The sequence below is a fragment of the Pongo pygmaeus genome, chromosome 10 (assembly GCF_028885625.2).
Source record: "Pongo pygmaeus isolate AG05252 chromosome 10, NHGRI_mPonPyg2-v2.0_pri, whole genome shotgun sequence".
Classification (NCBI taxonomy): domain Eukaryota; kingdom Metazoa; phylum Chordata; class Mammalia; order Primates; family Hominidae; genus Pongo; species Pongo pygmaeus.
In genome coordinates, this window is record NC_072383.2 from 11,778,445 (window position 1) to 11,802,732 (window position 24,288).

Consider the following 24,288-nt stretch of genomic DNA (forward strand, 5'->3'; position numbering starts at 1 on the left):
TTTACAGACAAGCAAATGCTGAGAGATCTTGTCACCACCAGGCCCGCTCTAAAAGAGCTCCTGAAGGAAGCATTAAACATGTAAAGGAACAACCGGTAACAGCCACTGCAAAAACATGCCAAATTATAAAGACCATCGAGGCTAGGAAGAAACTGCATCAATTAACAAGCAAAATAACCAGCTAACATCATAATGACAGGATCAAATTCACACAACCAATATTAACCTTAAATGTAAATGGGCTACATGCTCCAATTAAAAGACACAGACTGGCAAATTGGATAAAGAGTCAAGACCCATCAGTGTGCTGTATTCAGAAAACCCATCTCATGTGCAGAGACACACATAGGCTCAAAATAAAGGGATGGAGGAATATCTACCAAGGAAATGGAAAACAAAAAAAAGGCAGGGTTTGCAAACCTAATCTCTGATAAAAAAGACTTTAAACCCACAAAGACCAAAAGAGACAAAGAAGGCTGTTACATAATGGTAAAGGGATCAATTCAACAAGAAGAGCTGACTATCCTAAATATATATGCACCCAATACAAGAACACCCAGATTCATAAAGCCAGTTCTTAGAGACCTACAAAGAGACTTAGATTCCCACACAATAATAATGGGAGACTTTAACACCCCACTGTCAACATTACACAGATCAACGAGACAGAAAGTCAACAAGGATATCCAGGAATTGAACTCAGCTCTGCACCAAGCGGACCCAATAGACAGCTACAGAACTCTCCACCCCAAATCAAGAGAATATACATTCATTTCAGCACCACACCACACCTATTCCAAAACTGACCACATAGCTGGAAGTGAAGCACTCCTCAGCAAATGTAAAAGAACAGAAATTATAACAAACTCTCTCTCAGACCACAGTGTAATCAAACTAGAACTCAGGATTAAGAAACTCACTCAAAACCACTCAACTACATGGAAACTGAACAACCTGCTCCTGAATGACTACTGGATACAAAACAAAATGAAGGCAGAAATAAAGTTGTTATTTGAAACCAATGAGAACAAAGACACAACATATAAGAATCTCTGGGATACATTCAAAGCAGTGTGTAGAGGGAAATTTATAGCACTAAATGCCCATAAGAGAAACCAGGAAAGATCTAAAATTGACACCCTAACATCACAATTAAAAGAATTAGAGAAGCAAGGGCAAACACATTCAAGAGCTAGCAGAAGGCAAGAAATAACTAAGATCAGAGCAGAACTGAAGGAAATAGAGACACAAAAAAACCCTTCAAAAAATCAGTGAATCCAGTAGCTGGTTTTTTGAAAAGATCAACAAAATTGATAGACTGCTAGCAAGACTAATAAAGAAGAAAAGAGAGAAGAATCAAATAGATGCAATAAAAAATGATAAAGGGGTTATCACCACCGATCCCACAGAAACACAAACTACCATCAGAGAATACTATAAACACCTCTACACAAATAAACTAGAAGAAAATCTAGAAGAAATAGATAAATTCCTTGACACATACACCCTCCCAATATTAAACTAGAAAGCAGTTGAATCTCTGAATAGACCAATAACAGGCTCTGAAATTGAGGCAATAATTAATAGCTTACCAACCAAAAAAAGTCCAGGACCAGATGGATTCACAGCCGAATTCTACCAGAGGTAGAAGGAGGAGCTGGTAGCATTCCTTCTGAAAGTATTCCACTCAACAGAAAAAGAGGGAATCCTCTCTAACCCATTTAATGAGGACAGCATCATCCGGATACAAAAGCCTGGCAGACACACAACAAAGAAAAAGAATTTTAGACCAATATGCCTGATGAATATCAATGCAAAAATCCTCAATAAAATACTGGCAAACAGAATCCAGCAGCACCTCAAAAACCTTATCCACCATGATCAAGTGGGCTTCATCCCAGGGATGCAAGGTTGCTTCAACATATGCAAATCAATAAATGTAATCCAGCATATAAACAAAACCAATGACAAAAACCATATGATTATCTCAATAGATGCAGAAAAGGCCTTTGAAAAAATTCAACAACTCTTTATGCTAAAAGCTCTCAATAAATTAGGTATTGATGGGACATATCTCAAAATAATAAGAGCTATCTATGACAAACCCACAGCCAATATCATACTGAATGGGCAAATACTGGGAGCGTTCCCTTTGAAAACTGGCACAAGACAGGGATGCCCTCTCTCAACACTCCTCTTCAACATAGCGTTGGAAGTTCTGGACAGGGCAATCAAGCAGGAGAAGGAAATCAAGGGTACTCAATTAGGAAAAGAGGAAATCAAATTGTCCCTGTTTGCAGATGACATGATTGTATATCTAGAAAACCCCATTGTCTCAGCCCAAAACCTCCTTAAGCTGATAGGCAACTTCAGCAAAGTCTCAGGATACAAAATCAATGTACAAAAATCACAAGCATTCTTATACACCAACAACAGACAAACAGAGAGCCAAATCAAGAGTGAACTCCCACTCACAATTGCTTCAAAGAAAATAAAATACCTAGGAATCCAACTTACAAGGGATGTGAAGGACCTCTTCAAGAAGAACTACAAACCACTGCTCAAGGAAATAAAAGAGGATACAAACAAATGGAAGAACATTCCATGCTCATGGGTAGGAAGAATCAATATTGTGAAAATGGCCATATTGCCCAAGGTAATTTATAGATTCAATGCCATCTCCATCAAGCTACCAATGACTTTCTTCACAGAATTGGAAAAAACTACTTTAAAGTTCATATGGAACCAAAAAAGAGCCCACATCACCAAGTCAATCCTAAGCCAAAAGAACAAAGCTGGAGGCATCATGCTACCTGACTTCAAACTATACTACAAGGCTACAGTAACCAAAACATCATGGTACTGGTACCAAAACAGAGATATAGACCAATGGAACAGAACAGAGCCCTCAGAAATAATGCCACATATCTATAACCATCTGATCTTTGACAAACCTGACAAAAACAAGAAATGGATTCCCTATTTAATAAATGGTGCTGGGAAAACTGGCTAGCCATATGTAGAAAGCTGAAACTGGATCCCTTCTTCACAACTTATACGAAAATTAATTCAAGATGGATTAAAGACTTAAATGTTAGATGGAAAACCATAAAAACCCTACAAGAAAACCTAGGCATTACCATTCAGGACATAGAATTGGGCAAGGACTTCATGTCTAAAACACCAAAAGCAATGGCAACAAAAGCCAAAATTGACAAATGGGATCTAATGAAACTAAAGAGCTTCTGCACAGCAAAAGAAACTACCATCAGAGTGAACAGGCAACCTACAGAATGGGAAAAAATGTTTGCAATATACTCATCTGACAAAGAGCTAATATCCAGAATCTACAATGAACCCAAACAAATTTACAAGAAAAAAACAACAACCCCATCAAAAAGTGGGCGAAGGATATGAATGGACACTTCTCAAAAGAAGATATTTATGCAGCCAAAAGACACATGAAAAAATGCTCATCATCACTGGCCATCAGAGAAATGCAAGTCAAAACCACAATGAGATACCATCTCACACCAGTTAGAATGGTGATCATTAAAAAGTCAGGAAACAACAGGTGCTGGAGAGGATGTGGAGAAATAGGAACACTTTTACACTGTTGGTGGGACTGTAAACTAGTTCAACCATTGTGGAAGTCAGTGTGGCGATTCCTCAGGGATCTAGAACTAGAAATACCATTTGACCCAGCCATCCCATTACTGGGTATATACCCAAAGGATTATAAATCATGCTGCTATAAAGACACATGCACAAATATGTTTATTGCGGCACTATTCACAATAGCAAAGACTTGGAACCAACCCAAATGTCCAACAATGAAAGACTGGATTAAGAAAATGTGGCACGGGGGAGGAGCCCAGATGGCTGAATAGGAACAGCTCCGGTCTACAACTCCCAGCGTGAGCGACGCAGAAGACGGTGATTTCTGCATTTCCATCTGAGGTACCATGTTCATCTCACTAGGGAGTGCCAGACAGTGGGTGCAGGTCAGTGGGTGAGTGGACCATGCCCCAGCCAAAGCAGGGGTGAGGCATTGCCTCACTCGGGAAGCACAAGGGGTCAGGGAGTTCCCCTTCCAGGGGTGACAGATGGCACCTGGAAAATCAGGCCACTCCCACCTGAATACTGTCCTTTTCCAATGGGCTTAGAAAACGGTGCACCAGGAGATTATATCCCGCACCTGGCTCAGAGGGTCCTATGCCCACGGAGTCTCGCTGATTGCTAGCACAGCAGTCTGAGATCAAACAGCAAGGTGGCAGCAAGGCTCAGGGAGGGGCACCCGCCATTGCCCAGGCTCGCTTAGGTAAACAAAGCAACCAGGAAGCTCGAACTGGGTGGAGCCCACCACAGCTCAAGGAGGCCTGCCTGCCTCTGTAGGCTCCACCTCAGGGGGCAGGGCACAGACAAACAAAAAGACAGCAGTAACCTCTGCAGACTTAAATATCCCTGTCTGACAGCATTGAGGAGAGCAGTGGTTCTCCCAGCACACAGCTGGAGATCTGTGAATGGGCAGACGGCCTCCTCAAGTGGGTCCCTGACCCATGACCCCCGAGCAGCCTAACTGGGAGGCACCCCACAGCAGGGGCAGACTGACACTTCACACTCTCGCAGAACTGCAGCTGAGGGTCCTGTCTGTTAGAAGGAAAACTAACAAACAGAAAGGACATCCACACCAAAAACCCATCTGTACATCACCATCATCAAAGATCAAAAGTAGATAAAACCACAAAGATGAGGAAAAAACAGAGCAGAAAAACTGGAAACTCTAAAAAGCAGAGTGTCTCTCCTCCTCAAAAGGAATGCAGTTCCTCACCAGCAATGGAACAAAGCTGGATGGAGAATGACTTTCACGAGCTGAGAAAAGAAGGCCTCAGACAATCAAATTACTCCGAGCTATGGGAGGATATTCAAAGCAAAGGCAAAGAAGTTGAAAACTTTGAAAAAACTTTAGAAGAATGTATAACTAGAATAATCAATACAGAGAACTTCTTAAAGGAGCTGATGGAGCCGAAAACCAAGGTTCGAGAACTACGTGAAGAATGCAGAAGCCTCAGGAGCTGATGCGATTAAATGGAAGAAAGGGTATCAGCAATGGAAGATGAAACGAATGAAATGAAGCGAGAAGGGAAGTTTAGAGAAAAAAGAATAAAAAGAAATGAGCAAAGCCTCCAAGAAATGTGGGACTATGTGAAAAGACCAAATCTTCGTCAGATTGGTGTACCTGAAAGTGACGGGCAGAATGGAACCAAGTTGGAAAACACTCTGCAGGATATTATCCAGGAGAACTTCCCCAATCTAGCAAGGCAGGCCAACACTCAGATTCAGGAAATACAAAGAATGCCACAAAGATACTCCTCAAGAAGAGCAACTCCAAGACACATAATTATCAGGTTCACCAAAGTTGAAATGAAGGAAAAAATGTTAAGGGCAGCCAGAGAGAAAGGTCGGGTTACCCTCAGAGGGAAGCTCATCAGACTAACAGTGGATCTCTCGGCAGAAACCCTACAAGCCAGAAGAGAGTGGGGGCCAATATTCAACGTTCTCAAAGAAAAGAATTTTCAACCGAGAATTTCATATCCAGCCAAACTAAGTTTCATAAGTGAAGGAGAAATAAAATGCTTTACAGACAAGCAAATGCTGAGAGATCTTGTCACCACCAGGCCTGCCCTAAAAGAGCTCCTGAAGGAAGCATTAAACATGGAAAGGCACAACCGGTACCAGCCGCTGCAAAATCATACCAAAATGTAAAGACCATCGAGACTAGGAAGAGAATGCATCAACTAACGAGCAAAATAACCAGCTAACATCATAATGATAGGAACAAATTCACACATAACAATATTAACTTTAAATGTAAATGGACTAAATGCTCCAATTAAAAGACACAGACTGGCAAATTGGATAAAGACTCAAGACCCATCAGTGTGCTGTATTCAGGAAACCCATCTCACATGCAGAGACACATATAGGCTCAAAATAAAAGGATGGAGGAAGATCTACCATGCAAATGGAAAACAAAAAAAGGCAGGGGTTGCAATCCTAGTCTCTGATAAAACAGACTTTAAACAAACAAAGATCAAAAGAGACAAAGAAGGCCATTACATAATGGTAAAGGGATGAATTCAACAAGAAGAGCTAACTATCCTAAATATATATGCACCCAATACAGGAGCACCCAGATTCATAAAGCAAGTCCTCAGTGACCTACAAAGAGACTTAGACTCCCACACATTAATAATGGGAGACTTTAACACCCCACTGTCAACATTAGACAGATCAATGAGACAGAAAGTCAACAAGGATACCCAGGAATTGAACTCAGCTCTGCACCAAGCGGACCTAATAGACATCTACAGACTTCTACACCCCAAATCAACAGAATATACATTTTTTGCAGCACCACACCACACCTATTCCAAAATTGACCACATACTTGGAAGTAAAGCTCTCCTCAGTAAATGTAAAAGAATAGAAATTACATCAAACTATCTCTCAGATCACAGTGCAATCAAGCTAGAACTCAGGATTAAGAAACTCACTCAAAACCACTCAACTACATGGAAACTGAACAACCTGCTCCTGAATGACTACTGGCTACATAACGAAATGAAGGCAGAAATAAAGATGTTCTTTGAAACCAACGAGAACCAAGACACAACATACCAGAATCTCTGGGATGCATTCAAAGCAGTGTGTAGAGGGAAATTTATAGCACTAAATGCCCACAAGAGAAAGCAGGAAAGATCGGAAATTGACACCCTAACATCACAATTTAAAGAACTAGAAAAGCAAGAGCAAACACATGCAAAAGCTAGCAGAAGGCAAGAAATAACTAAGATCAGAGCAGAACTGAAGGAAACAGAGACACAAAAAACCCTTCAAAAAATTAATGAATCCAGGAGCTGGTTTTTTGAAAGGATCAACAAAATTGATAGACCGCTAGCAAGATTAATAAAGAAAAAAAGAGCGAAGAATCAAATAGATGCAATAAAAGACAATAAAGGGGATATCACCACCGATCCCACAGAAATACAAACTACCATCAGAGGATACTACAAACACCTCTACGCAAATAAATTAGAAAATCTAGAAGAAATGGATAATTTCCTCAACACATACACCCTCCCAAGACTAAACCAGGAAGAAGTTGAATCTCTGAATAGACAAATAACAGGCTCTGAAATTGTGGCAATAATGAACAGGTTACCAACCAAAAAAATTCCAGGACCAGATGGATTCACGGCCAAATTCTACCAGAGGTACAAGGAGGAACTGGTACCATTCCTTCTGAAACTGTTCCAATTAATAGAAAAAGAGGGAATCCTCCCTAACTCATTTTATGAGGCCAGCATCATCCTGATATGAAAGCCTGGCAGAGAGACAACCAAAAACGAGAATTTTAGACCAATATCCTTGATGAACATTGATGCAAAAATCCTCAATAAAATACTGGCAAACCGAATCCAGCAGCACATCAAAAAGCTTATCCACCATGATCAAGTGGGCTTCATCACTGGGATGCAAGGCTGGTTCAATAGACACAAATCAATAAATGTAATCCAGCATATAAACAGAACCAAAGACAAAAATCACACGATTATCTCAATAGATGCAGAAAAGGCCTTTGACAAAATTCCACAACGCTTCATGCTAAAAACTCTCAATAAATTAGGTATTGATGGGACGCATCTCAAAATAAAAAGAGGTATCTATGACAAACCCAAGCCAATATCATACTGAATGGGAAAAAACTGGAAGCATTCCCTTTGAATACTGGCACAAGACACAGATGCCCTCTCTCACCACTCCTATTCAACATAGTGTTGGAAGTTCTGGCCAGGGCAATTAGGCAGGAGAAGGAAATAAAGGGTAGTCAATTAGGAAAAGAGGAAGTCAAATTTTCCCTGTTTGCAGATGAAATGATTGTATACCTAGAAAACCCCATTGTCTCAGTCCAAAATCTCCTTAAGCTGATATGCAACTTCAGCAAAGTCTCAGGATACAAAATCAATGTACAAAAATCACAAGCATTCTTATACACCAATAATAGACAAACAGAGAGCCAAATCATGAGTGAACTCCCATTCACAATTGCTTCAAAGAGAATAAAATACCTAGGAATCCAACTTACAAGGGATGTGAAGGACCTCTTCAAGGAGAACTACAAACCACTGCTCAAGGAAATAAAAGAGGATACAAACAAATGGAAGAACATTCCATGCTCATGGGTAGGAAGAATCAATATCGTGAAAATGGCCATACTGCCCAAGGTAATTTACAGATTCAATGCCATCCCCATCAAGCTACCAATGACTTTCTTCACAGAATTGGAAAAAACTACTTTAAAGTTCATATGGAACCAAAAAAGAGCCCGCATCACAAAGTCAATCCTAAGCCAAAAGAACAAAGCTGGAGGCATCACACTACCTGACTTCAAACTATACTATAAGGCTACAGTAACCAAAACAGCATGGTACTGGTACCAAAACAGAGATATAGATCAATGGAACAGAACAGAGCCCTCAGAAATAACATGGCATATCTACAACTATCTGATCTTTGAGAAACCTGACAAAAGGAAGCAATGGGGAAAGGATTCCCTATTTAATAAATGGTGCTGTTAAAACTGGCTATCCATATGTAGAAAGCTGAAACTGGATCCCTTCCTTACATCTTATACAAAAATCAATTCAAGATGGATTAAAGACTTAAATGTTAGACCTAAAACCATAAAAGCCCTAGAAGAAAATCTAGACATTACCATTCAGGACATAGGCATGGGCAAGGACTTCATGTGTAAAACACCAAAAGCAATGGCAACAAAAGCCAAAATTGACAAATGGGATATAATTAAACTAAAGAGCTTCTGCACAGCAAAAGAAACTACCATCAGAGAGAACAGGCAACCTACAAAATGGGAGAAAATTTTCACAACCTACTCATCTGACAAAGGGCTAACATTCAGAATCTACAATGAACTCAAACAAATTTACAAGAAAAAAACAAAGAACCCCATCAAAAAGTGGGCGAAGGACATGAACAGACACTTCTCAAAAGAAGACATTTATGCAGCCAAAAAACACACGAAAAAATGATCACTATCACTGGCCATCAGAGAAATGCAAATCAAAACCACAATGAGATACCATCTCACACCAGTTAGAATGGCAATCATTAAAAAGTCAGGAAACAACAGGTGCTGGAGAGGATGTGGAGAAATAGGAACACTTTTACACTGTTGGTGGGGCTGTAAACTAGTTCAACCCTTGTGGAAGTCAGTGTGGCGATTCCTCAGGGATCTAGAACTAAAAATTCCATTCGACCCAGCCATCCCATTACTGGGTATATACCCAAAGGACTATAAATCATGCTGCTATAAAGACACATGCACACGTATGTTTATTGCGGCATTATTCACAATAGCAAAGACTTGGAACCAACCCAAATGTCCAACAATGATAGACTGGATTAAGAAAATGTGGCACATATACACCATGGAATACTATGCAGCCATAAAAAATGATGAGTTCACGTCCTTTGTAGGGACATGGATGAAATTGGAAATCATCATTCTCAGTAAACTATCGCAAGAACAAAAAACCAAACACTGCATATTCTCACTCAAAGGTGGGAATTGAACAATGAGAACACATGGACACAGGAAGGGGAACATCACACTCTGGGGACTGTTGTGGGGTGGGGGGAGGGGGAAGGGATAGCACTGGGAGATATACCTAATGCTAGATGACGAGTTGGTGGGTGCAGCGCACCAGCATGGCACATGTATACATATGTAACTTACCTGCACATTGCGCACATGTACCATAAAACCTAAAGTATAATAATAATAATAATAAAAGAAAAAAAAAAAAAGTCAGGAAACAACAGGTGATGGAGAGGATGTGGAGAAATAGGAACACTTTTACACTGTTGGTGGGACTGTAAACTAGTTCATCCCTTGTGGAAGTCAGTGTGGCGATACCTCAAGGATCTAGAACTAGAAATTCCATTTGACCCAGCCATCCCATTACTGGATATATACCCAAAGGACTATAAATCATGCTGCTATAAAGACACATGCACACGTATGTTTATTGCGGCATTATTCACAATAGCAAAGACTTGGAACCAAGCCAAATGTCCAACAGTGATAGACTGGATTAAGAAAATGTGGCACGTATACACCATAGAATATTATGCAGCCATAAAAAATGATGAGTTCATGTCCTTTGTAGGGAGATGGATGAAATTGGAAATCATCATTCTCAGTAAACTATTGCAAGAACAAAAAACCAAACACTGCATGTTCTCACTCATAGGTGGGAATTGAACAATGGGAATACATGGACACAGGAAGGGGAACATCACACTCTGGGGACTGTTGTGGGGTGGGGGGAGGGGGGAGGGATAGCATTGGGAGATATACCTAATGGTAGATGATGAGTTGGTGGGTGCAGCGCACCAGCATGGCACATGTATACATATGTAACTAACCTGCACATTGCACACATGTACCCTAAAACCTAAAGTATAATAATAAATAAATAAATAAATAAATACAACAGCCCTAAGAAGAGGTGATCAAGCTAAAATGGGGAGTTTCAGTGGAACTAAATCTAATAAGATTGCTGTCCTTATAAGAAGTGGAAATTCCTTATAAGAACCAGAAATTTGCAAAGGGAGAGACACAAGTATTATGTATGTATAGAAGGAGCCCCGTGGGAAACACAGCAAGAAGGCAGATATGTAGATGGCATGCAGGCTGGGCCCAGAAGAACTGAACCTGCTGACACCTTCATCATGGAACTTGAGCATCCAGAAGTGTTGAAAAGGAATTTTTGTTGTTGAAGAATACCTAGTCTGTGCTATTTTGTTTTGACAGTCATAATGAAGAAACTCAGGGGAGCGCAGGTTTTAGGAGGTAGAAATCAAGACTCCTGCTTGGCACATAGTAAGTTTACATTTATTTTAAATGGCGAGTGGATTGCTGAGCTCCTTGACTCATGGACCAGTGCCTAAGCTCCTGTTGCAGTTCTGCTCCTTGTTTTATCCTGTGACACTGTCTCCTTCAGTTCTTTGGTAACCTCTGTTTTGGTTGTCTCTGGTAGCTTGATACCTGATATTTACTCCTTCCTGATATGCTAGTCTCTTTCATGCATTTCTGACATAGGGGAAGGTCAGGAATAGGGCGTGATATTTGTAAGTATCACCTCTTGTCTTCCTGTACTCAGCAGACGAGGAGTAGCCTGCCTTTAACTGGAACTGCAGCTTCCCCAGTGACTCCCACAAGTTGGCACATCTGCCTGGCACTCCCCTCTGCTTCCTCTCTCTAGCATTTCTTCCCTACCTGACAGGCCACCATAAGCTACCTAGGCCAGACTGCTCATCACCAGCTTCTCTTTCCAAATAATGTTTGGTGAAACCAGAGAAAATCATTCAATAACATTAGAATAGCTGCTAGGCCCCAGCACTCTGTGTCTCTCTTGAAGCATGTGAATCTCAGTTACAAACATTATACTTTCCATGTAGCTGGAGAATATTTGGCCACTGATATTATATCCCATCTTCAGAAAACATTCCTATTTATGCTAAAGAAAAACAAGAAACCAATCTGCCTAGTCAGCTGGAAAATCTATGTTACCTCTAGTAGACCTTCTTGTGTTAGGATGCCTTCCTATATGGAGTGGGTTGTTAATGTTGCTATAACATGTCTCAACAGGAGCTAGTTTGAGGCTTCAAGAAAAATAAGATAGCAGTTTCAGAAGAGTCCCTAGAAGAGCAACATGAATTCTTCTAAAATTAGAGTACAAACATCAAATTTATGGTGAAGCTTGGGTGGAAGAAGATGAAATCACTGACGGTGTCCAAAAAGTTGTCTTACTTGGCACATGGTAAGTTGACATTGGTTGAAGAAGTCAGCAGTTCACAAATTCAATGAGGAGTTCCTCATTTCAAGAAGGAATGAGGCAATGTTGAACTTAAAGCCTACAGTGACAGATGACCTATGTCATATTGCAAGGTATACATTCATCTTCTTTATACCCTAAAAGAAGATGTGTGACGATTAGCAGCACACACAATAGCCAACACTGCAGACTTCTCAGTTGGTTCAGTTTACATGATTCTAACTGAATGATCAAAGTTTAGTAAACTTTTCACTTAATGGATGCCCAACCTGTGTCACCAAGATCAAGTACAGACAAGAGCAGAAATTTCCCTAAAAATTTAAATACGAGCAATGAAGACCGTAAGCACATCTTCAATGATTTATAACAGGAGACAACACGTGCCTTTACCAGTAAAATCCACAAAACAAATACAGTCAAAGCAATGGCTACCAAGAGGTGGAAAAGTCCAGTCAAAACAAAAGTAGATGAGGAGAGCACGAAGGTCATGGTAAGAGTTTATCGGAAAGCTCAAGTCATTTTGCTGGTTGACTTTCTGGAGAATGACAATATCTGCTTATTCTGAGAATATTTTGAGAAAGCCAAAGCTTTAGTAGACGAATCCCTGGGAAAGCTTCAGCAGAGTCCTTCACCATGACCTTGCTTCAGCTCATTTCTCATATCTAACAGGGCATTTATATGAGAGTTCTGATGGAAAACCTTTAGGCTCCCAGAGTACAACCCTAATTTGGTTCCTTTGGATTTATTTGTGTTTTGTAATCTTATAACGTTTGTAAAAGGCATCCATTTTTCTTCAGTTAATAATGTAAAAGATACCTATCAATAGCTGACATGTTGACCAAAATGTATGACAAATGGCCAATAAATCTTCTCCTTTATATATCTCATTAAGAAGTAGGATTGGGAAATGGTTGTAAACTAAGTACCAGGTGATAGAATTGAAACAAACTTCCCATGTAACGCTTTTAGTTTTTGCTCCATTCCAAAGATAACAGGAGGTGAAATATTAAAGATTCCCCAAGGCTGTTGCACAGCTTTAGGGAGACTTAAAATTCAGGTATTTATTCAGTTGAGTCTTAGGCTATGGATGCAAACTGGATGTGTCCTCATGAGCTACCACCATATTCTCTCTTCTCCCCAAGAGTGTACTCAGCTAAGTGAACAAGATGCCTGGGGGAGAAGGGTACAAAATGGGGGCAGAGTTGCAGAGTCTCACTTAGTAAGTCTGTCATAGAATCCCTCCCAAGGAAAACCAAAGAGCTGGAATAAAGAAAGAATACAAAAATCTATGGCCTTACATGGTGTTCCAGTCATGGACTCTTCAGAATAAACAACAGTGGTATGTCCTAGAAATCAGGGATGGAATGTCTTCATTTAAAGAGAAAACCTCGGAGGAAATGACTCTTCCTGTTAGTAATCAAAGAACCTCCATGAATTGGTAATTGCCACAGTCAGCACCATCTCTGGATACACAGATGTGGAGACAGATGGATCCAGGACACTAGCAGAAATGCCCAAATGGATCAGGGCCATGAAGCCGTCCTTGCTTTTGTAGTCAAACATGAGAATTGTCCTTACCCCGCCATAAGTTGTAAAGAAAAGAAAACTTTGCTAACATTGACCATTCCTTCCATGCTTAAAGGTAGAAACACTACAAATACTAAGGGAAGGTGCCATTCTGCAGAGAGTATGTACTACAAGGGAAAAACTAGTGGGAGAGCAAGAATCTATAGCCATACCTCATTTCAATGGGCCCTTCAGTCACCACTAAAATACACTTTTTAGATTCCTCCATGTATAATCTGCAATCGCACAGTACATTTACAGCAGTGCAGAAAGTTACCCATTATTTGTAGACATAAGAATCAGATTATTTAGAAATTTGCTTCTATAGGTATTCCCAAGTCTTCTTTTCAGAAAAAAATTCAGATATCCCTCAAGTGATTGGAGTTTGTTTTAGGGAGGAGAAGGTCTTGAAATCTTATGATCCCCATGGGTCAGTGGAAGACAGAAAAAATACATAAAGGCTTGAGTAAAGGAATTGGCATAAAGAAGACCACTTCTAGTTCACAAACCTTCAAATCTCTTTGTATTCTGTTCACTCTGAACAGGATCTTGGAAAGGGCCTGTGCACATGAAGGACCCCAAAGTTCAAGCTTCAGAAGCTTTGTAGTTCATTCCAATCTGACAAAAACCATATGTCGATGCTGTTAGGTTGACTAGTTAAATAAGCCTTTAATTGCTCAGTAAAAATGTACAAAGGCAAGTTTCAATCAAGAAAATGCAAATATAGAGAAAAGTTTAGCTAAAAAATAAGGTTAGTAAAAATGTAAGATAAATACAAACTCTTTACGTATCATATCATAAAATTCTGCCTCTATGTCTGTTTACTAAAAGGCCCAAAAGTTTTTTTTTATAATATGGAGAGATTTGCTTTGGCAGTTCCAAAGATGGATAAGTAACAGACTTGAAACAATGTACATTTGTTTTTAAAAAATTGTATTTGTTAGAGTATTAGAGTATAAAAATGTATTCAACATTTAAGATTGTTTCCAGACATTTACTCAATAATGCTGTAAAAAATAACCATGTGATTATCAAGTCATGGTCATGTTACATTTAATGCAGTCAGGGAAGAAAAGACAGCAGCATATTCTTCTGATAAAATTAGGAACACAGGTAACAGCAGTCTGCCTTGTAAAGTCACTTGAATACAGTTATATAGAAAGAGTCATAAACAAAAAGATCATCTGTAGAACCTGCTATAAACTGTAATAAGGAATTTCTCTCTATACTAAGGGTATTGGAATGCACAGTGCATTGAACACATGGACTGATTTCTGCTCTTTCCCAATGTCCAAACATAATTACAATAAAGAAGCACAGAGGAAATTAATACCCAAGATTGAGGAGAATGAAAGAAGAGATGACAATAAACAATAAATGTAAACAAAACTGTGGAATTGGAATGACAAATAGAAAAATAACAGAGTTTGTGAATGAGCAAAGCCAAATTCAGACATGAAGAGGGGACTGTTGTGCAATTTTCACCAGAACACCTGGAAAATTAGTCCTATTTGAATATAGCATCTTCATGTGCAGAAATTTACATGTATATACAATTTAGTGCATATTCTGCATCAAAGTTTGATCATTCTTCTTCAAGTGAATCCTGTGTATTTCTTGCTATTTGATCCTAGGTATTTTACATTGTTTTCATGAATAAGGTCATTGTCTCATTTCTCTCTCTCTGTCTCTCTCTCTGTCTCTTTCCTTTCTTTGTCTTATGCTGTTCCCTATGAAGTGTATATCTTAGGGAAAGTCACTCAATCACATTAAGATTTTATTTCTACCTTTGAAAAGTGAACATAAATGCAAAAAATCCTCAAAGTGCTATTGTAAGTACTAGAAGAGTGAAGGCATCTGAAACATCACTACACAAGATAGAAAGGAATAATCCATAAATCTTTAGCTATGTAGCCATGCATGTGTAGAAATATAAGATACAGATAGCAATTGGGTCACTGAAACAGACTTGGTTATTGAATATTGTTTAGAGACAGTTTTGATCCAATCATTTTTAAAATGAATGTTCTATCTTTGTCTCACAGCATGGACATCCTCACAGCATGTGGCAGGTTCCATAAAGAGCAATTTGGAATTGCATGGCATTTCTATGATATCGACTCAAAAGTCACAAAGTATCACTGCTGATATAATCTACTGTCATGGCAGTAATGAAGTTCTACTGAAGCTCAAGGGGGTAAAAACAGACCTCACCACTTCAAGAGAGGATATCAAGGTACCATTGTAAGAAGAAAACATTAGATGAATGATTCTGTTGTGATCATATTTTAAAAACAATTTCCAAGATGATAAATATGCATACATGTGGACTTCAAAATCAATGAGATGCAATAATAATTTGTGGTTCCTAAGCAGATGAGACAACATCTTTTGTAAGAGATATGTACAGGTTTATGTGTTTAATAAGTGAGTCATGGATTAATCACTTTAATGAAATTCCTATCAGCTTACCGACTTTGTACATGATCAGAAAAATATGAGGGTGACCTACATTGCTTTGTATTTCTTATGAGATAAGTTGTGATTGTACTTCTCTATGAACTGATAGGATGTGTAACTGAAAGGTGAAGAATACACTCTGACATTGTGATAACAGTGGTGTGATGAGGCTACAGACACTTGACCTTAGGCTGACAACAAATGCCTTCTATAGCCCAAATCACTGAGGGTGGAACACCAGCTCTGGGGCCAGGACACAGGCAAAATCTTCATGCAGAAGACTGAAAGCTATGTAAGTGGTATATAGTTTATCGTTTCTTAGACAACTATCTGACAAGGCTCCCTCTTGGATTTCTAGAATTTTAGATCCATTGTGATTAGAAGGATCAAATTTAGTCAATTTAAAAGGGCATACAGAAATTTTGTCAATGCTAATATGCCACCCAAGAAAAACGCATGTAGCATGGATTAAGGAAGTACATACAGGGTCTGCATTGACAGGGTTTTGTAATTAGAAAAAAAAGGAATTAATTCTTCTGAGTGTCTTTACATAAATGCAAGGGATAAAGCAGAAGACTAGAATATATTTAAATGGGATTATGATTTCAAACAAACATGTTTACTCAGGAAAATATATTTTTAGTCACTGTAGCTGTTAATATCTCAGGAAAATTTAACCTTGAGAATATTCTAAGAGAAACTTGTTTTTGTTCTCTGAATCTCATTTCCTTTCACTTTCTTTTAGAGAAATGGATGAATGAAGAGCAAGTAACCACTGGAGCACAGTAGGCAAGAACTCAGCTCTGAGAACTGACTGCCTTCCATTCCACTCACTACCTTTATATGAACCTAGACTTGCACCTAAGTCACCTCATCTACAAAACTAAGATAACAATAATAATCACACCTCCCTAATATGATGGTTCTGAAGATCGAATATCATATAGTAAATGCTGAAGAAATGTTTTCTATTATAATCAGCCTTTGCTAGGACAAATAGAAAGAATATAAATATGCTCAAATAATTGTGAAATATGTATATATTAGAGAGCATCAACATGAAATAAAAATGTAAAGATGAAGATCCTACTAGTGTAACCAAAGTTTTTAGAAAAGTCAAAGCAAAGCTGAATTCTCAAACACAACTGTGTTATCAGAATGGTTGGTTTACCCAATGAACACAGTAAGTTGAGGAGGATTTGGCTTTCTGTTCCATTCACAGAGCTTCCACATCTTCAAAAAGAGGGAGATGTGTGGGTGTGAGAGAGCTGAGGCATGAAATTTGGATCTTATTACAAGTGCAGAAGAAAATCCTAAGAGCATTCGAAGCTCAAAAGTGTCCTGATCTAATTCCTACTTTTCAATGATCACCCTGACTGATGTGAGGGGAGTGGATATGGGATGTGCTGGGGTAGGAATGTTACCAAGAGCAGCTGAGGATATTAAAGTTCTTCAGGAGAGAGCATCATGCCTGAACTATCACCTCTTAGTAAAGATTATGCAAGTGGCTGTATTTGGGATGAGTGTTGAAAGTGGAGGCAACATAATTTGCTAAAGGGCAGTGCCTTAAGGGAGTGAGGAATTTTGAACCACTGAACACTTGACTTAGAAAAGGTTGGGTGCTGTTATGAGAGCTGAATTGTGTTCCTAAAATTTCATATGTTGAAGACTGTTCCTTCAGGACCTCAAAATATGAACATGGATATTAGAAGGCAAGTGGAGTGCTGAGGGCTACCACTCACGTCTAGGTGCCCAAGCTCCTGCTGCAGTCCTGCTTCTCTCTTCCACCCACCCTCACTCACACAGAGTGTCCCTTTCCACATTTCCATCACCTCTTTTTTGTTTTGTCTGGTGAGTGCATAGCTGATATTTATGCTTTCCTGAAAATCTTTACTCATTGCTGACATTGGAGAAGATCAGGGAAAGAGCCTGAAATGAGTGACCTTTAGGGGCATTTCTGTTGTCTTCCTGTAGTCTCCTGCCAAGGGGAATTCTGTCTTGCATCAGGCTGCAGCAACCTCAGTTGGTGACATAAACAGACAATGTCATCCTGGCCTCTTTGTTGCTCCTTGTCTCTGACATTCCTTTGCTACCTGATGGTCTAACTTAAGCCACCTAGGCAGGATTGCTCATTTCCAGTTCCTATGGAAAACAGTGTCTGTGAGAACAGAGACACAAATCTCAACAATACAGTGGGATCTGCTGGGGCCAAGAACTACTCTCTGCCTAAGATAAAACTCATGAAGCTCAGCTAGAACCAATCCACTTTCCATAGAGCCAGAAAGAATTGCCAATTAGTAATGTATTCCCCTTTGAAGTACATCTATATTTATGCCAGGGAAAATACCAATCTGCCTGGTTCCCCTGCAACAGCAAAGTTATGCATAGCAAAGCCTTTTGTATTAGGAAGTCTCCCTGTACTATTATCTGCAACTCTTCAGAAGGGCCAAACCAGACCCTCATGTGCACAGCCCAGGATCCACTTATCCACAATGGTCAAGAAGCCTGTCTTTAGGATTTACTGTCACATACCCTCTCTACCCCCATCATACCTCCAACCAAGCTGTTCTCCAATTAACACCAGCCATGCACAAAGTGTGAACAATTACACAAGACACTCGGATTGTCTAAGTGGTAAATGGCAGCTATTGATACTGACTAACGTGTATATTCCATGAACTGATGAGCAGGGATTTACCAGATATAAGAGAAGAACTAGCAGCTAAAAGAAGTGCTAACAATGCAGGACTCTGAGAGGACTTTTTGGAAACACAATATTTATTGTGAAATTACACAGACAGGAATGAAAAAAGATAGTGAGGAGTATACATCCTATTACTTAGAAGATTAAATAAAGGAAATCTCACCAAATTCATGGGGAAAAGCCAGCTACATAATAAAAAATACACATAATGAGCTTGACTCAGAAAATAAAATATGAAAAAGAACTACTAGAAAGAACGTGGGGAGGAATGCATATCAGAATATTGTAGAAAAAATCCTCCTTGTGGAAGAAGAATCTGAGAAAACAGGTAACACAAATACTGACTAAACAAAAGAAATACAATGCAATTGAGGCTTTGATGGCGGTATCTGATTATCTTATTTGAATGTAGAATTGTGGCCACTTAATTATCAGTGCTAAGAATTCGATATAATTCCTAAAAGAAATGAAGCAGTGTGTGAATTTTATAGAATATTCTAGAGAAAGGGAAGAGCATGAAGGAAATGTTAGCGATGTGACATCGCATGGCTCCCTCACAGAACTATGTGTTCAGTTTTCTCAGGTTGAGAAATTTCCTGGTGGTTTCTGTGTCCACTTTGCATTAATAACCCCTAAAAATACTTTAGAATACAAAATTTTAGACTTCCTGTGTTGTACAGGACCAAGCCTTGCCTGAGCTGAGTGAAATCCACAGAAACTTGAACAATAGCCATAGCCTGAGCAGGCTGCGGGGCAGCTGTCTGTCGTCTATGTGTGCACAGGAGTGTGCTGTCCTCACACATCTCACAGATAGCAGAAACCATCTCTATCGCATCAAATATGAAAATATCTGTACACACACATCACAAGAGATGGAAATAGGGCATAAAAAGATCCAGAGATATTGACCATCTTCACTGCTGGCTGTAGCATCGCTGCCCACACGCACATAAACAGAAATAAATAGCACAGTGGAAAGCGGATGACAGTCTTACCTAAAAGATTGAAACTCTAATGATATCTAAAGTTCAATGATGACACAGTGCTGATGGCTTGGACACAGTTCCTTCAAAAGCATTGTTCAAGTCATAGTTGTACCTTTTGGAAATAAGACACTAACAACATATCCTATCCAACTCATCTCTCTGGGCTAGAGTCTCAAAGAAAATAAGGGATACACCTGACCTGCAGTTAGCAAAGCAGAACCCAGTCTCTGAGGTGGTGAGGCCCACCCAGTGTGGAGCTCAAAGGTGCCATTGTTCTGCTCCTCTTTATAAAGGGAGTTACCATGTTCCTCCCAGCACAGAGTTGGGAGCAACCCCAGAGCCTCCCGCAAGATGCTGGTGATTCTGCTGTCAGTGGCCCTGCTGGCCCTGAGCTCAGCTGAGAACTTAAATGAAGGTAAAACAGAAGGGGGAGAAGATGCGGTGACTCTGCTTGGGGCTTAGGAGGTGATAATGATAATTACGGGGAAGAGAGAATGAAAACACAGATAGGGCTGCAGTTTTCATGCCTAGGATCAGGAGACCTGTTGTGCCCTCATTCCACAGTAAGGGTTTCTAATTTATTTAATGTATAATGAAATCCAATAAAGAATTTGTTCCAGGGGAATGAGAAGGTAAGATTTGCATTTATAGAGAGATAGAACTGTGCTGTGAAGGATGCAGTAGAGAATGCAAGGCAGATTCATGGAAGTCCAGCTGTGAAGATCCTAAACTGATCTCAGTAGGTACATAGGGATGATGGTGGCCTTGCTGTATGGTGGATCAGCATCGATGATGGCGATAAACACACCTCAGAGATACTGCAGAGACAGAGAATTGGATGGGACACTTGTCTCTGTTTAACTAGATACAGAAATATCAGAGCCAATCATTGTCATTTTTCCCTCCCTTACACGCAGTATTTCAATGTGCTGGCAGTGGTATGGGTAAGATTGTATTGAAGTGATTACTTCTGGTTACCCCAATTGAGAAAGCATGTGAACATAAGCAATGTATTTATAGGAGACGGAGGGCATAAGAACACCAAAGTATCACATTGAAGTACCTGGCATGTGTAAACTAAATTAGCATTAAGTCTTGAGGGATGCTAGGGAGGGAAAAAAGGGGCTCTTCTGTGTTGAGTTCATGGCTGTTGCTCCGTCGTAACAACCCTGCCACCCCTTATACCTTCCTCCCCCTCCACCAGCTTCACAGGCAGTGGCTGATGGGTTAACTTAGGGGATGCATGGGATGTGGTGGGAAGACCCTTTTCCCTGTAGAACACTTGTGAGTCTTGAAAGGTTTGAGATGTAACTTTTCCCATCATCCTATGCTTCTCTTCTAGATGTCAGCCAGGAAGAATCTCCCTCCCTAATATCAGGTAAATCCCAATTCATTCTCAATCTGTTTTGACTGTCTTTTTCTGCTTATGAATGGATCAGTTCTCTAGTTTCGTCTTACCAAAACTTTCCTTTCAGGAATTGATTAATGTTAGTGCCCCTAATAATATAGGCACTCTTCATGCAACCTTGATTCTGGGCATCATGAGCAGGCCACCAAATTGAATGGCAGAGATGCTTGGCTTAGATGACCACAGGAGTGGGTTGCCTTATCTCCCCAGCCAGGAGTGCCTGTTGGGAGATGACAGAAATGGGCAGCATCCTCATTCTGTCTCCTCTTTATACTGAGAGGCCCTCAACTGCTTTGTTCTTCCCCAGCGCTCCACTCCAGAGTTCTATGTCTTCACTGAAAATGCAAAGAAATTAATATCTTGGTCCCATTTTTGTGTGTTTCCTCACTCAGCTTGTTACCCAAACTGATAAAAATTTACTGCAGCTATTCAGTGAATCTTGTGTGGGCTTTTACTCTGTCTTTCTCTTGTCTCTTCTCCTCCAGGAAAGCCACAAGGACCACCCCCACAAGGAGGCAACCAGCCCCAAGGTCCCCCACCTCCTCCAGGAAAGCCACAAGGACCACCCCCACAAGGAGGCAACAAACCTCCAGGTCCCCCACCTCCAGGAAAGCCACAAGGACCACCCCCACAAGGAGGCAGCAAGTCTCGTAGTTCCCGATCTCCTCCAGAAAAGCCACAAGGACCACCCCCACAAGGAGGCAACCAGCCCCAAGGTCCCCCACCTCCTCCAGGAAAGCCACAAGGACCACCCCCACAAGGAGGCAACAAACCTCCAGGTCCCCCACCTCCAGGAAAGCCACAAGGACCACCCCCACAAGGAGGCAGCAAGTCCCGAAGTTCCCGATCTCCTCCAGGAAAGCCACAAGGACCACCCCCACAAGGAGGCAACCAGCCCCAAGGTCCCCCACCTCCTCCAGGAAAGCCACAAGGACCACCCCCACAAGGAGGCAGCAAGTCCCGAAGTTCCCGATCTCCTCCAGGAAAGCCACAAGGACCACCCCCACAAGGAGGCAACCAGCCCCAAGGTCCCCCACCTCCTCCAGGAAAGCCACAAGGACCACCCCCACAAGGAGGCAACCAGCCCCAAGGTCCCCCACCTCCTCCAGGAAAGCCACAAGGACCACCCCCACAAGGAGGCAGCAAGTCCCGAAGTTCCCGATCTCCTCCAGGAAAGCCACAAGGACCACCCCCACAAGGAGGCAACCAGCCCCAAGGTCCCCCACCTCCTCCAGGAAAGCCACAAGGACCACCCCCACCAGGAGGCAACAATCCTCAAGGTCCCCCGCCTCCAGCAGGAGGCAATCCCCGGCAGCCTCGGGCACCTCCTGCTGGACAGCCCCAGGGACCACCACCCCCTCCTCAAGGGGGCAGACCTTCCAGACCTCCCCACGGACAGCCTCCCCAGTAATCTAGGATTCAATGACAGGTATGATTCCACTTTATTCTTCACCAAGTGCTCTAATTGCTACAGTTCTCCAGCTTTATTGTGCCAATGAATCAGCTAAAAGCCCATTGACATTGTATTGTCCTAGAACCCATTTCTAAAGATTTGTATTCAGATATTCTGGAAATGGGTAACAAGATCCTATATTTGTAACAAACTCTTTAAGGAATTCTGATGTTGAGAAACAAAATTCCAAATAATCTGTCTTAAATTGTGTTGGCAACGAGGAAGCAGTACCATGTTCTCTCTGGCGCTCTGTTTTCTGTGCACAAACTCAGAGACCTCCCATTTAAAGTTTTCACCTGAGCACTGTTTGCTCAGTCCTTCCTCACACCAGCCTCTCGAGTCCAGTATTCCTGCCAAGTGGTCCCTGAACTTTCAGCAGCTAAATGGTGTCTCATTTTTTAAATTCTTACTTTTCAATGAGTACATGATTAAGCTAACAAAAAATACCTAATGAAATGGAAAAATATGAATCTAAATTTAAAGGCATTACTCATCCTACCTGCCTCCCCTCCTTCAGAAAACTACCACTGTTAACTTTATGGCATCTTCTGTTTGAAATATTTATGTGTACATAGACAACTAGAATATTTTTCCCCCAGAACTAATACCATAATTTATATGCAGGTACATATGTTAGTCATTTAAAAAATACATTTCTTTGGAAATTTCCACATGAGTTTATGAAGCTAAGTAGATCTCTTCAGTGGTTTATCTGTTTGCTTTTACAATTTTATACTACCCCATTATGTGGCTGCGCTGTGATGTCTTTAACCAGTCCCCGTCACTGGACACTGAGGGTGGTTTCAGCTTCTCACTGTTATAGAATATGTTCCAGTTACCATCTGTGTAAATATATCTGTGAACAAATTCAGCAGCAAGTAATAACAAGTTGAGAACGATCTTCTCTCTTCATCACATAAGGAACAATTTGGAGCACATTTTGTGCAAGGGCATCAAAAGTGTGAACACAGAAAAAATTAGAGAGGAAACACAGGAGGTAGAAGGGATGGGGGAGAGAGGATGGGCTCTCATGTACTCTACTGCAGTAACACCAGTGAGGAATTCAACATTTCCTGCCATGTCAAGTCTGGTCTATAAACTTCCTTGTTTGTTTGTTTCAGGAAGTGAATAAGAAGATGACAGTGATTCAAATGATTCAAATGCCATGACATTGGAACCAGGTGGTCATAGCTCTATCTTCCGTATACCAATAAAATGATTAGCTTGCAATTTCTGACTGTGGTGTCTGTTTCTCAATATTTGTGAATGTGGGATCTGAGGACCAAGAAGACATTATATGAATATCTAGGAACCCTTCTCCTTGATGCTCCAGGAAGCTTCCCTCCTCCTTAATCCTAATTTAGCCAGCTGCCGTGCAAAAAGGTTTTACTGTTTCTCTACTTCCCTGAATTCTATTTTTTTCCCCGCAAGATGGAGCTTTTTTCACCAAGGCTGGAGTGCAGTGGCACGATCTCGGCTCACTGCCCCCTACTTCTCCTGGGTTCAAGCTATTCTCCTGCCTCAGCCTTCTAAGTATCTGAGATGATAGGTGCCCACCATCATGCACAGATAATTTTTGTATTTTTAGTAGAAACGGGGTTTTACCATGTTGGCCAGGCTAGTCTCCAACTCTTGACCTCAGGTGATCTGCTTTCCTCGGCCTCTGAAACTTCCAGGATTATAGGTGTGAGCCACCATGCCTGGCCCTTCCCTGACTTCTACAGCATAAATTGAAATTTTAAAATTATTTTCTGATTGTTAACTGATATTCCAGTGATCTTAAGGAC

The 24,288-nt window shown here is 40.7% G+C and overlaps 1 protein-coding gene across 6 annotated transcripts in view; it reads left to right on the forward strand.

Moving 5' to 3' along the window:
• SMIM10L1 (small integral membrane protein 10 like 1) overlaps positions 1 to 23,735 on the forward strand; it is a 278,859-nt gene extending 255,124 nt beyond the window's left edge. Inside the window, exons 3-5 of one of the 6 annotated variants that reach the window (XR_008493063.2) lie at positions 20,983 to 21,018; positions 21,534 to 22,477; positions 23,623 to 23,729. Coding sequence is in view for 5 of the 6 variants with exons in the window: in XM_054445346.2 (XP_054301321.1) it covers positions 20,983 to 21,018; positions 21,534 to 22,459 (962 nt within the window). In the remaining variant the exon portion in view is untranslated. Of the gene's footprint in view, positions 1 to 11,737; positions 11,760 to 15,535; positions 15,727 to 16,695; positions 17,030 to 20,982; positions 21,019 to 21,533; positions 22,478 to 23,622 lie in introns of those variants that run through there. The other 5 variants (XM_054445346.2, XM_063672424.1, XM_063672423.1 and 2 more) reach the window with 5 other exon arrangements.
• Positions 23,736 to 24,288: the final 553 nt, after the last annotated feature.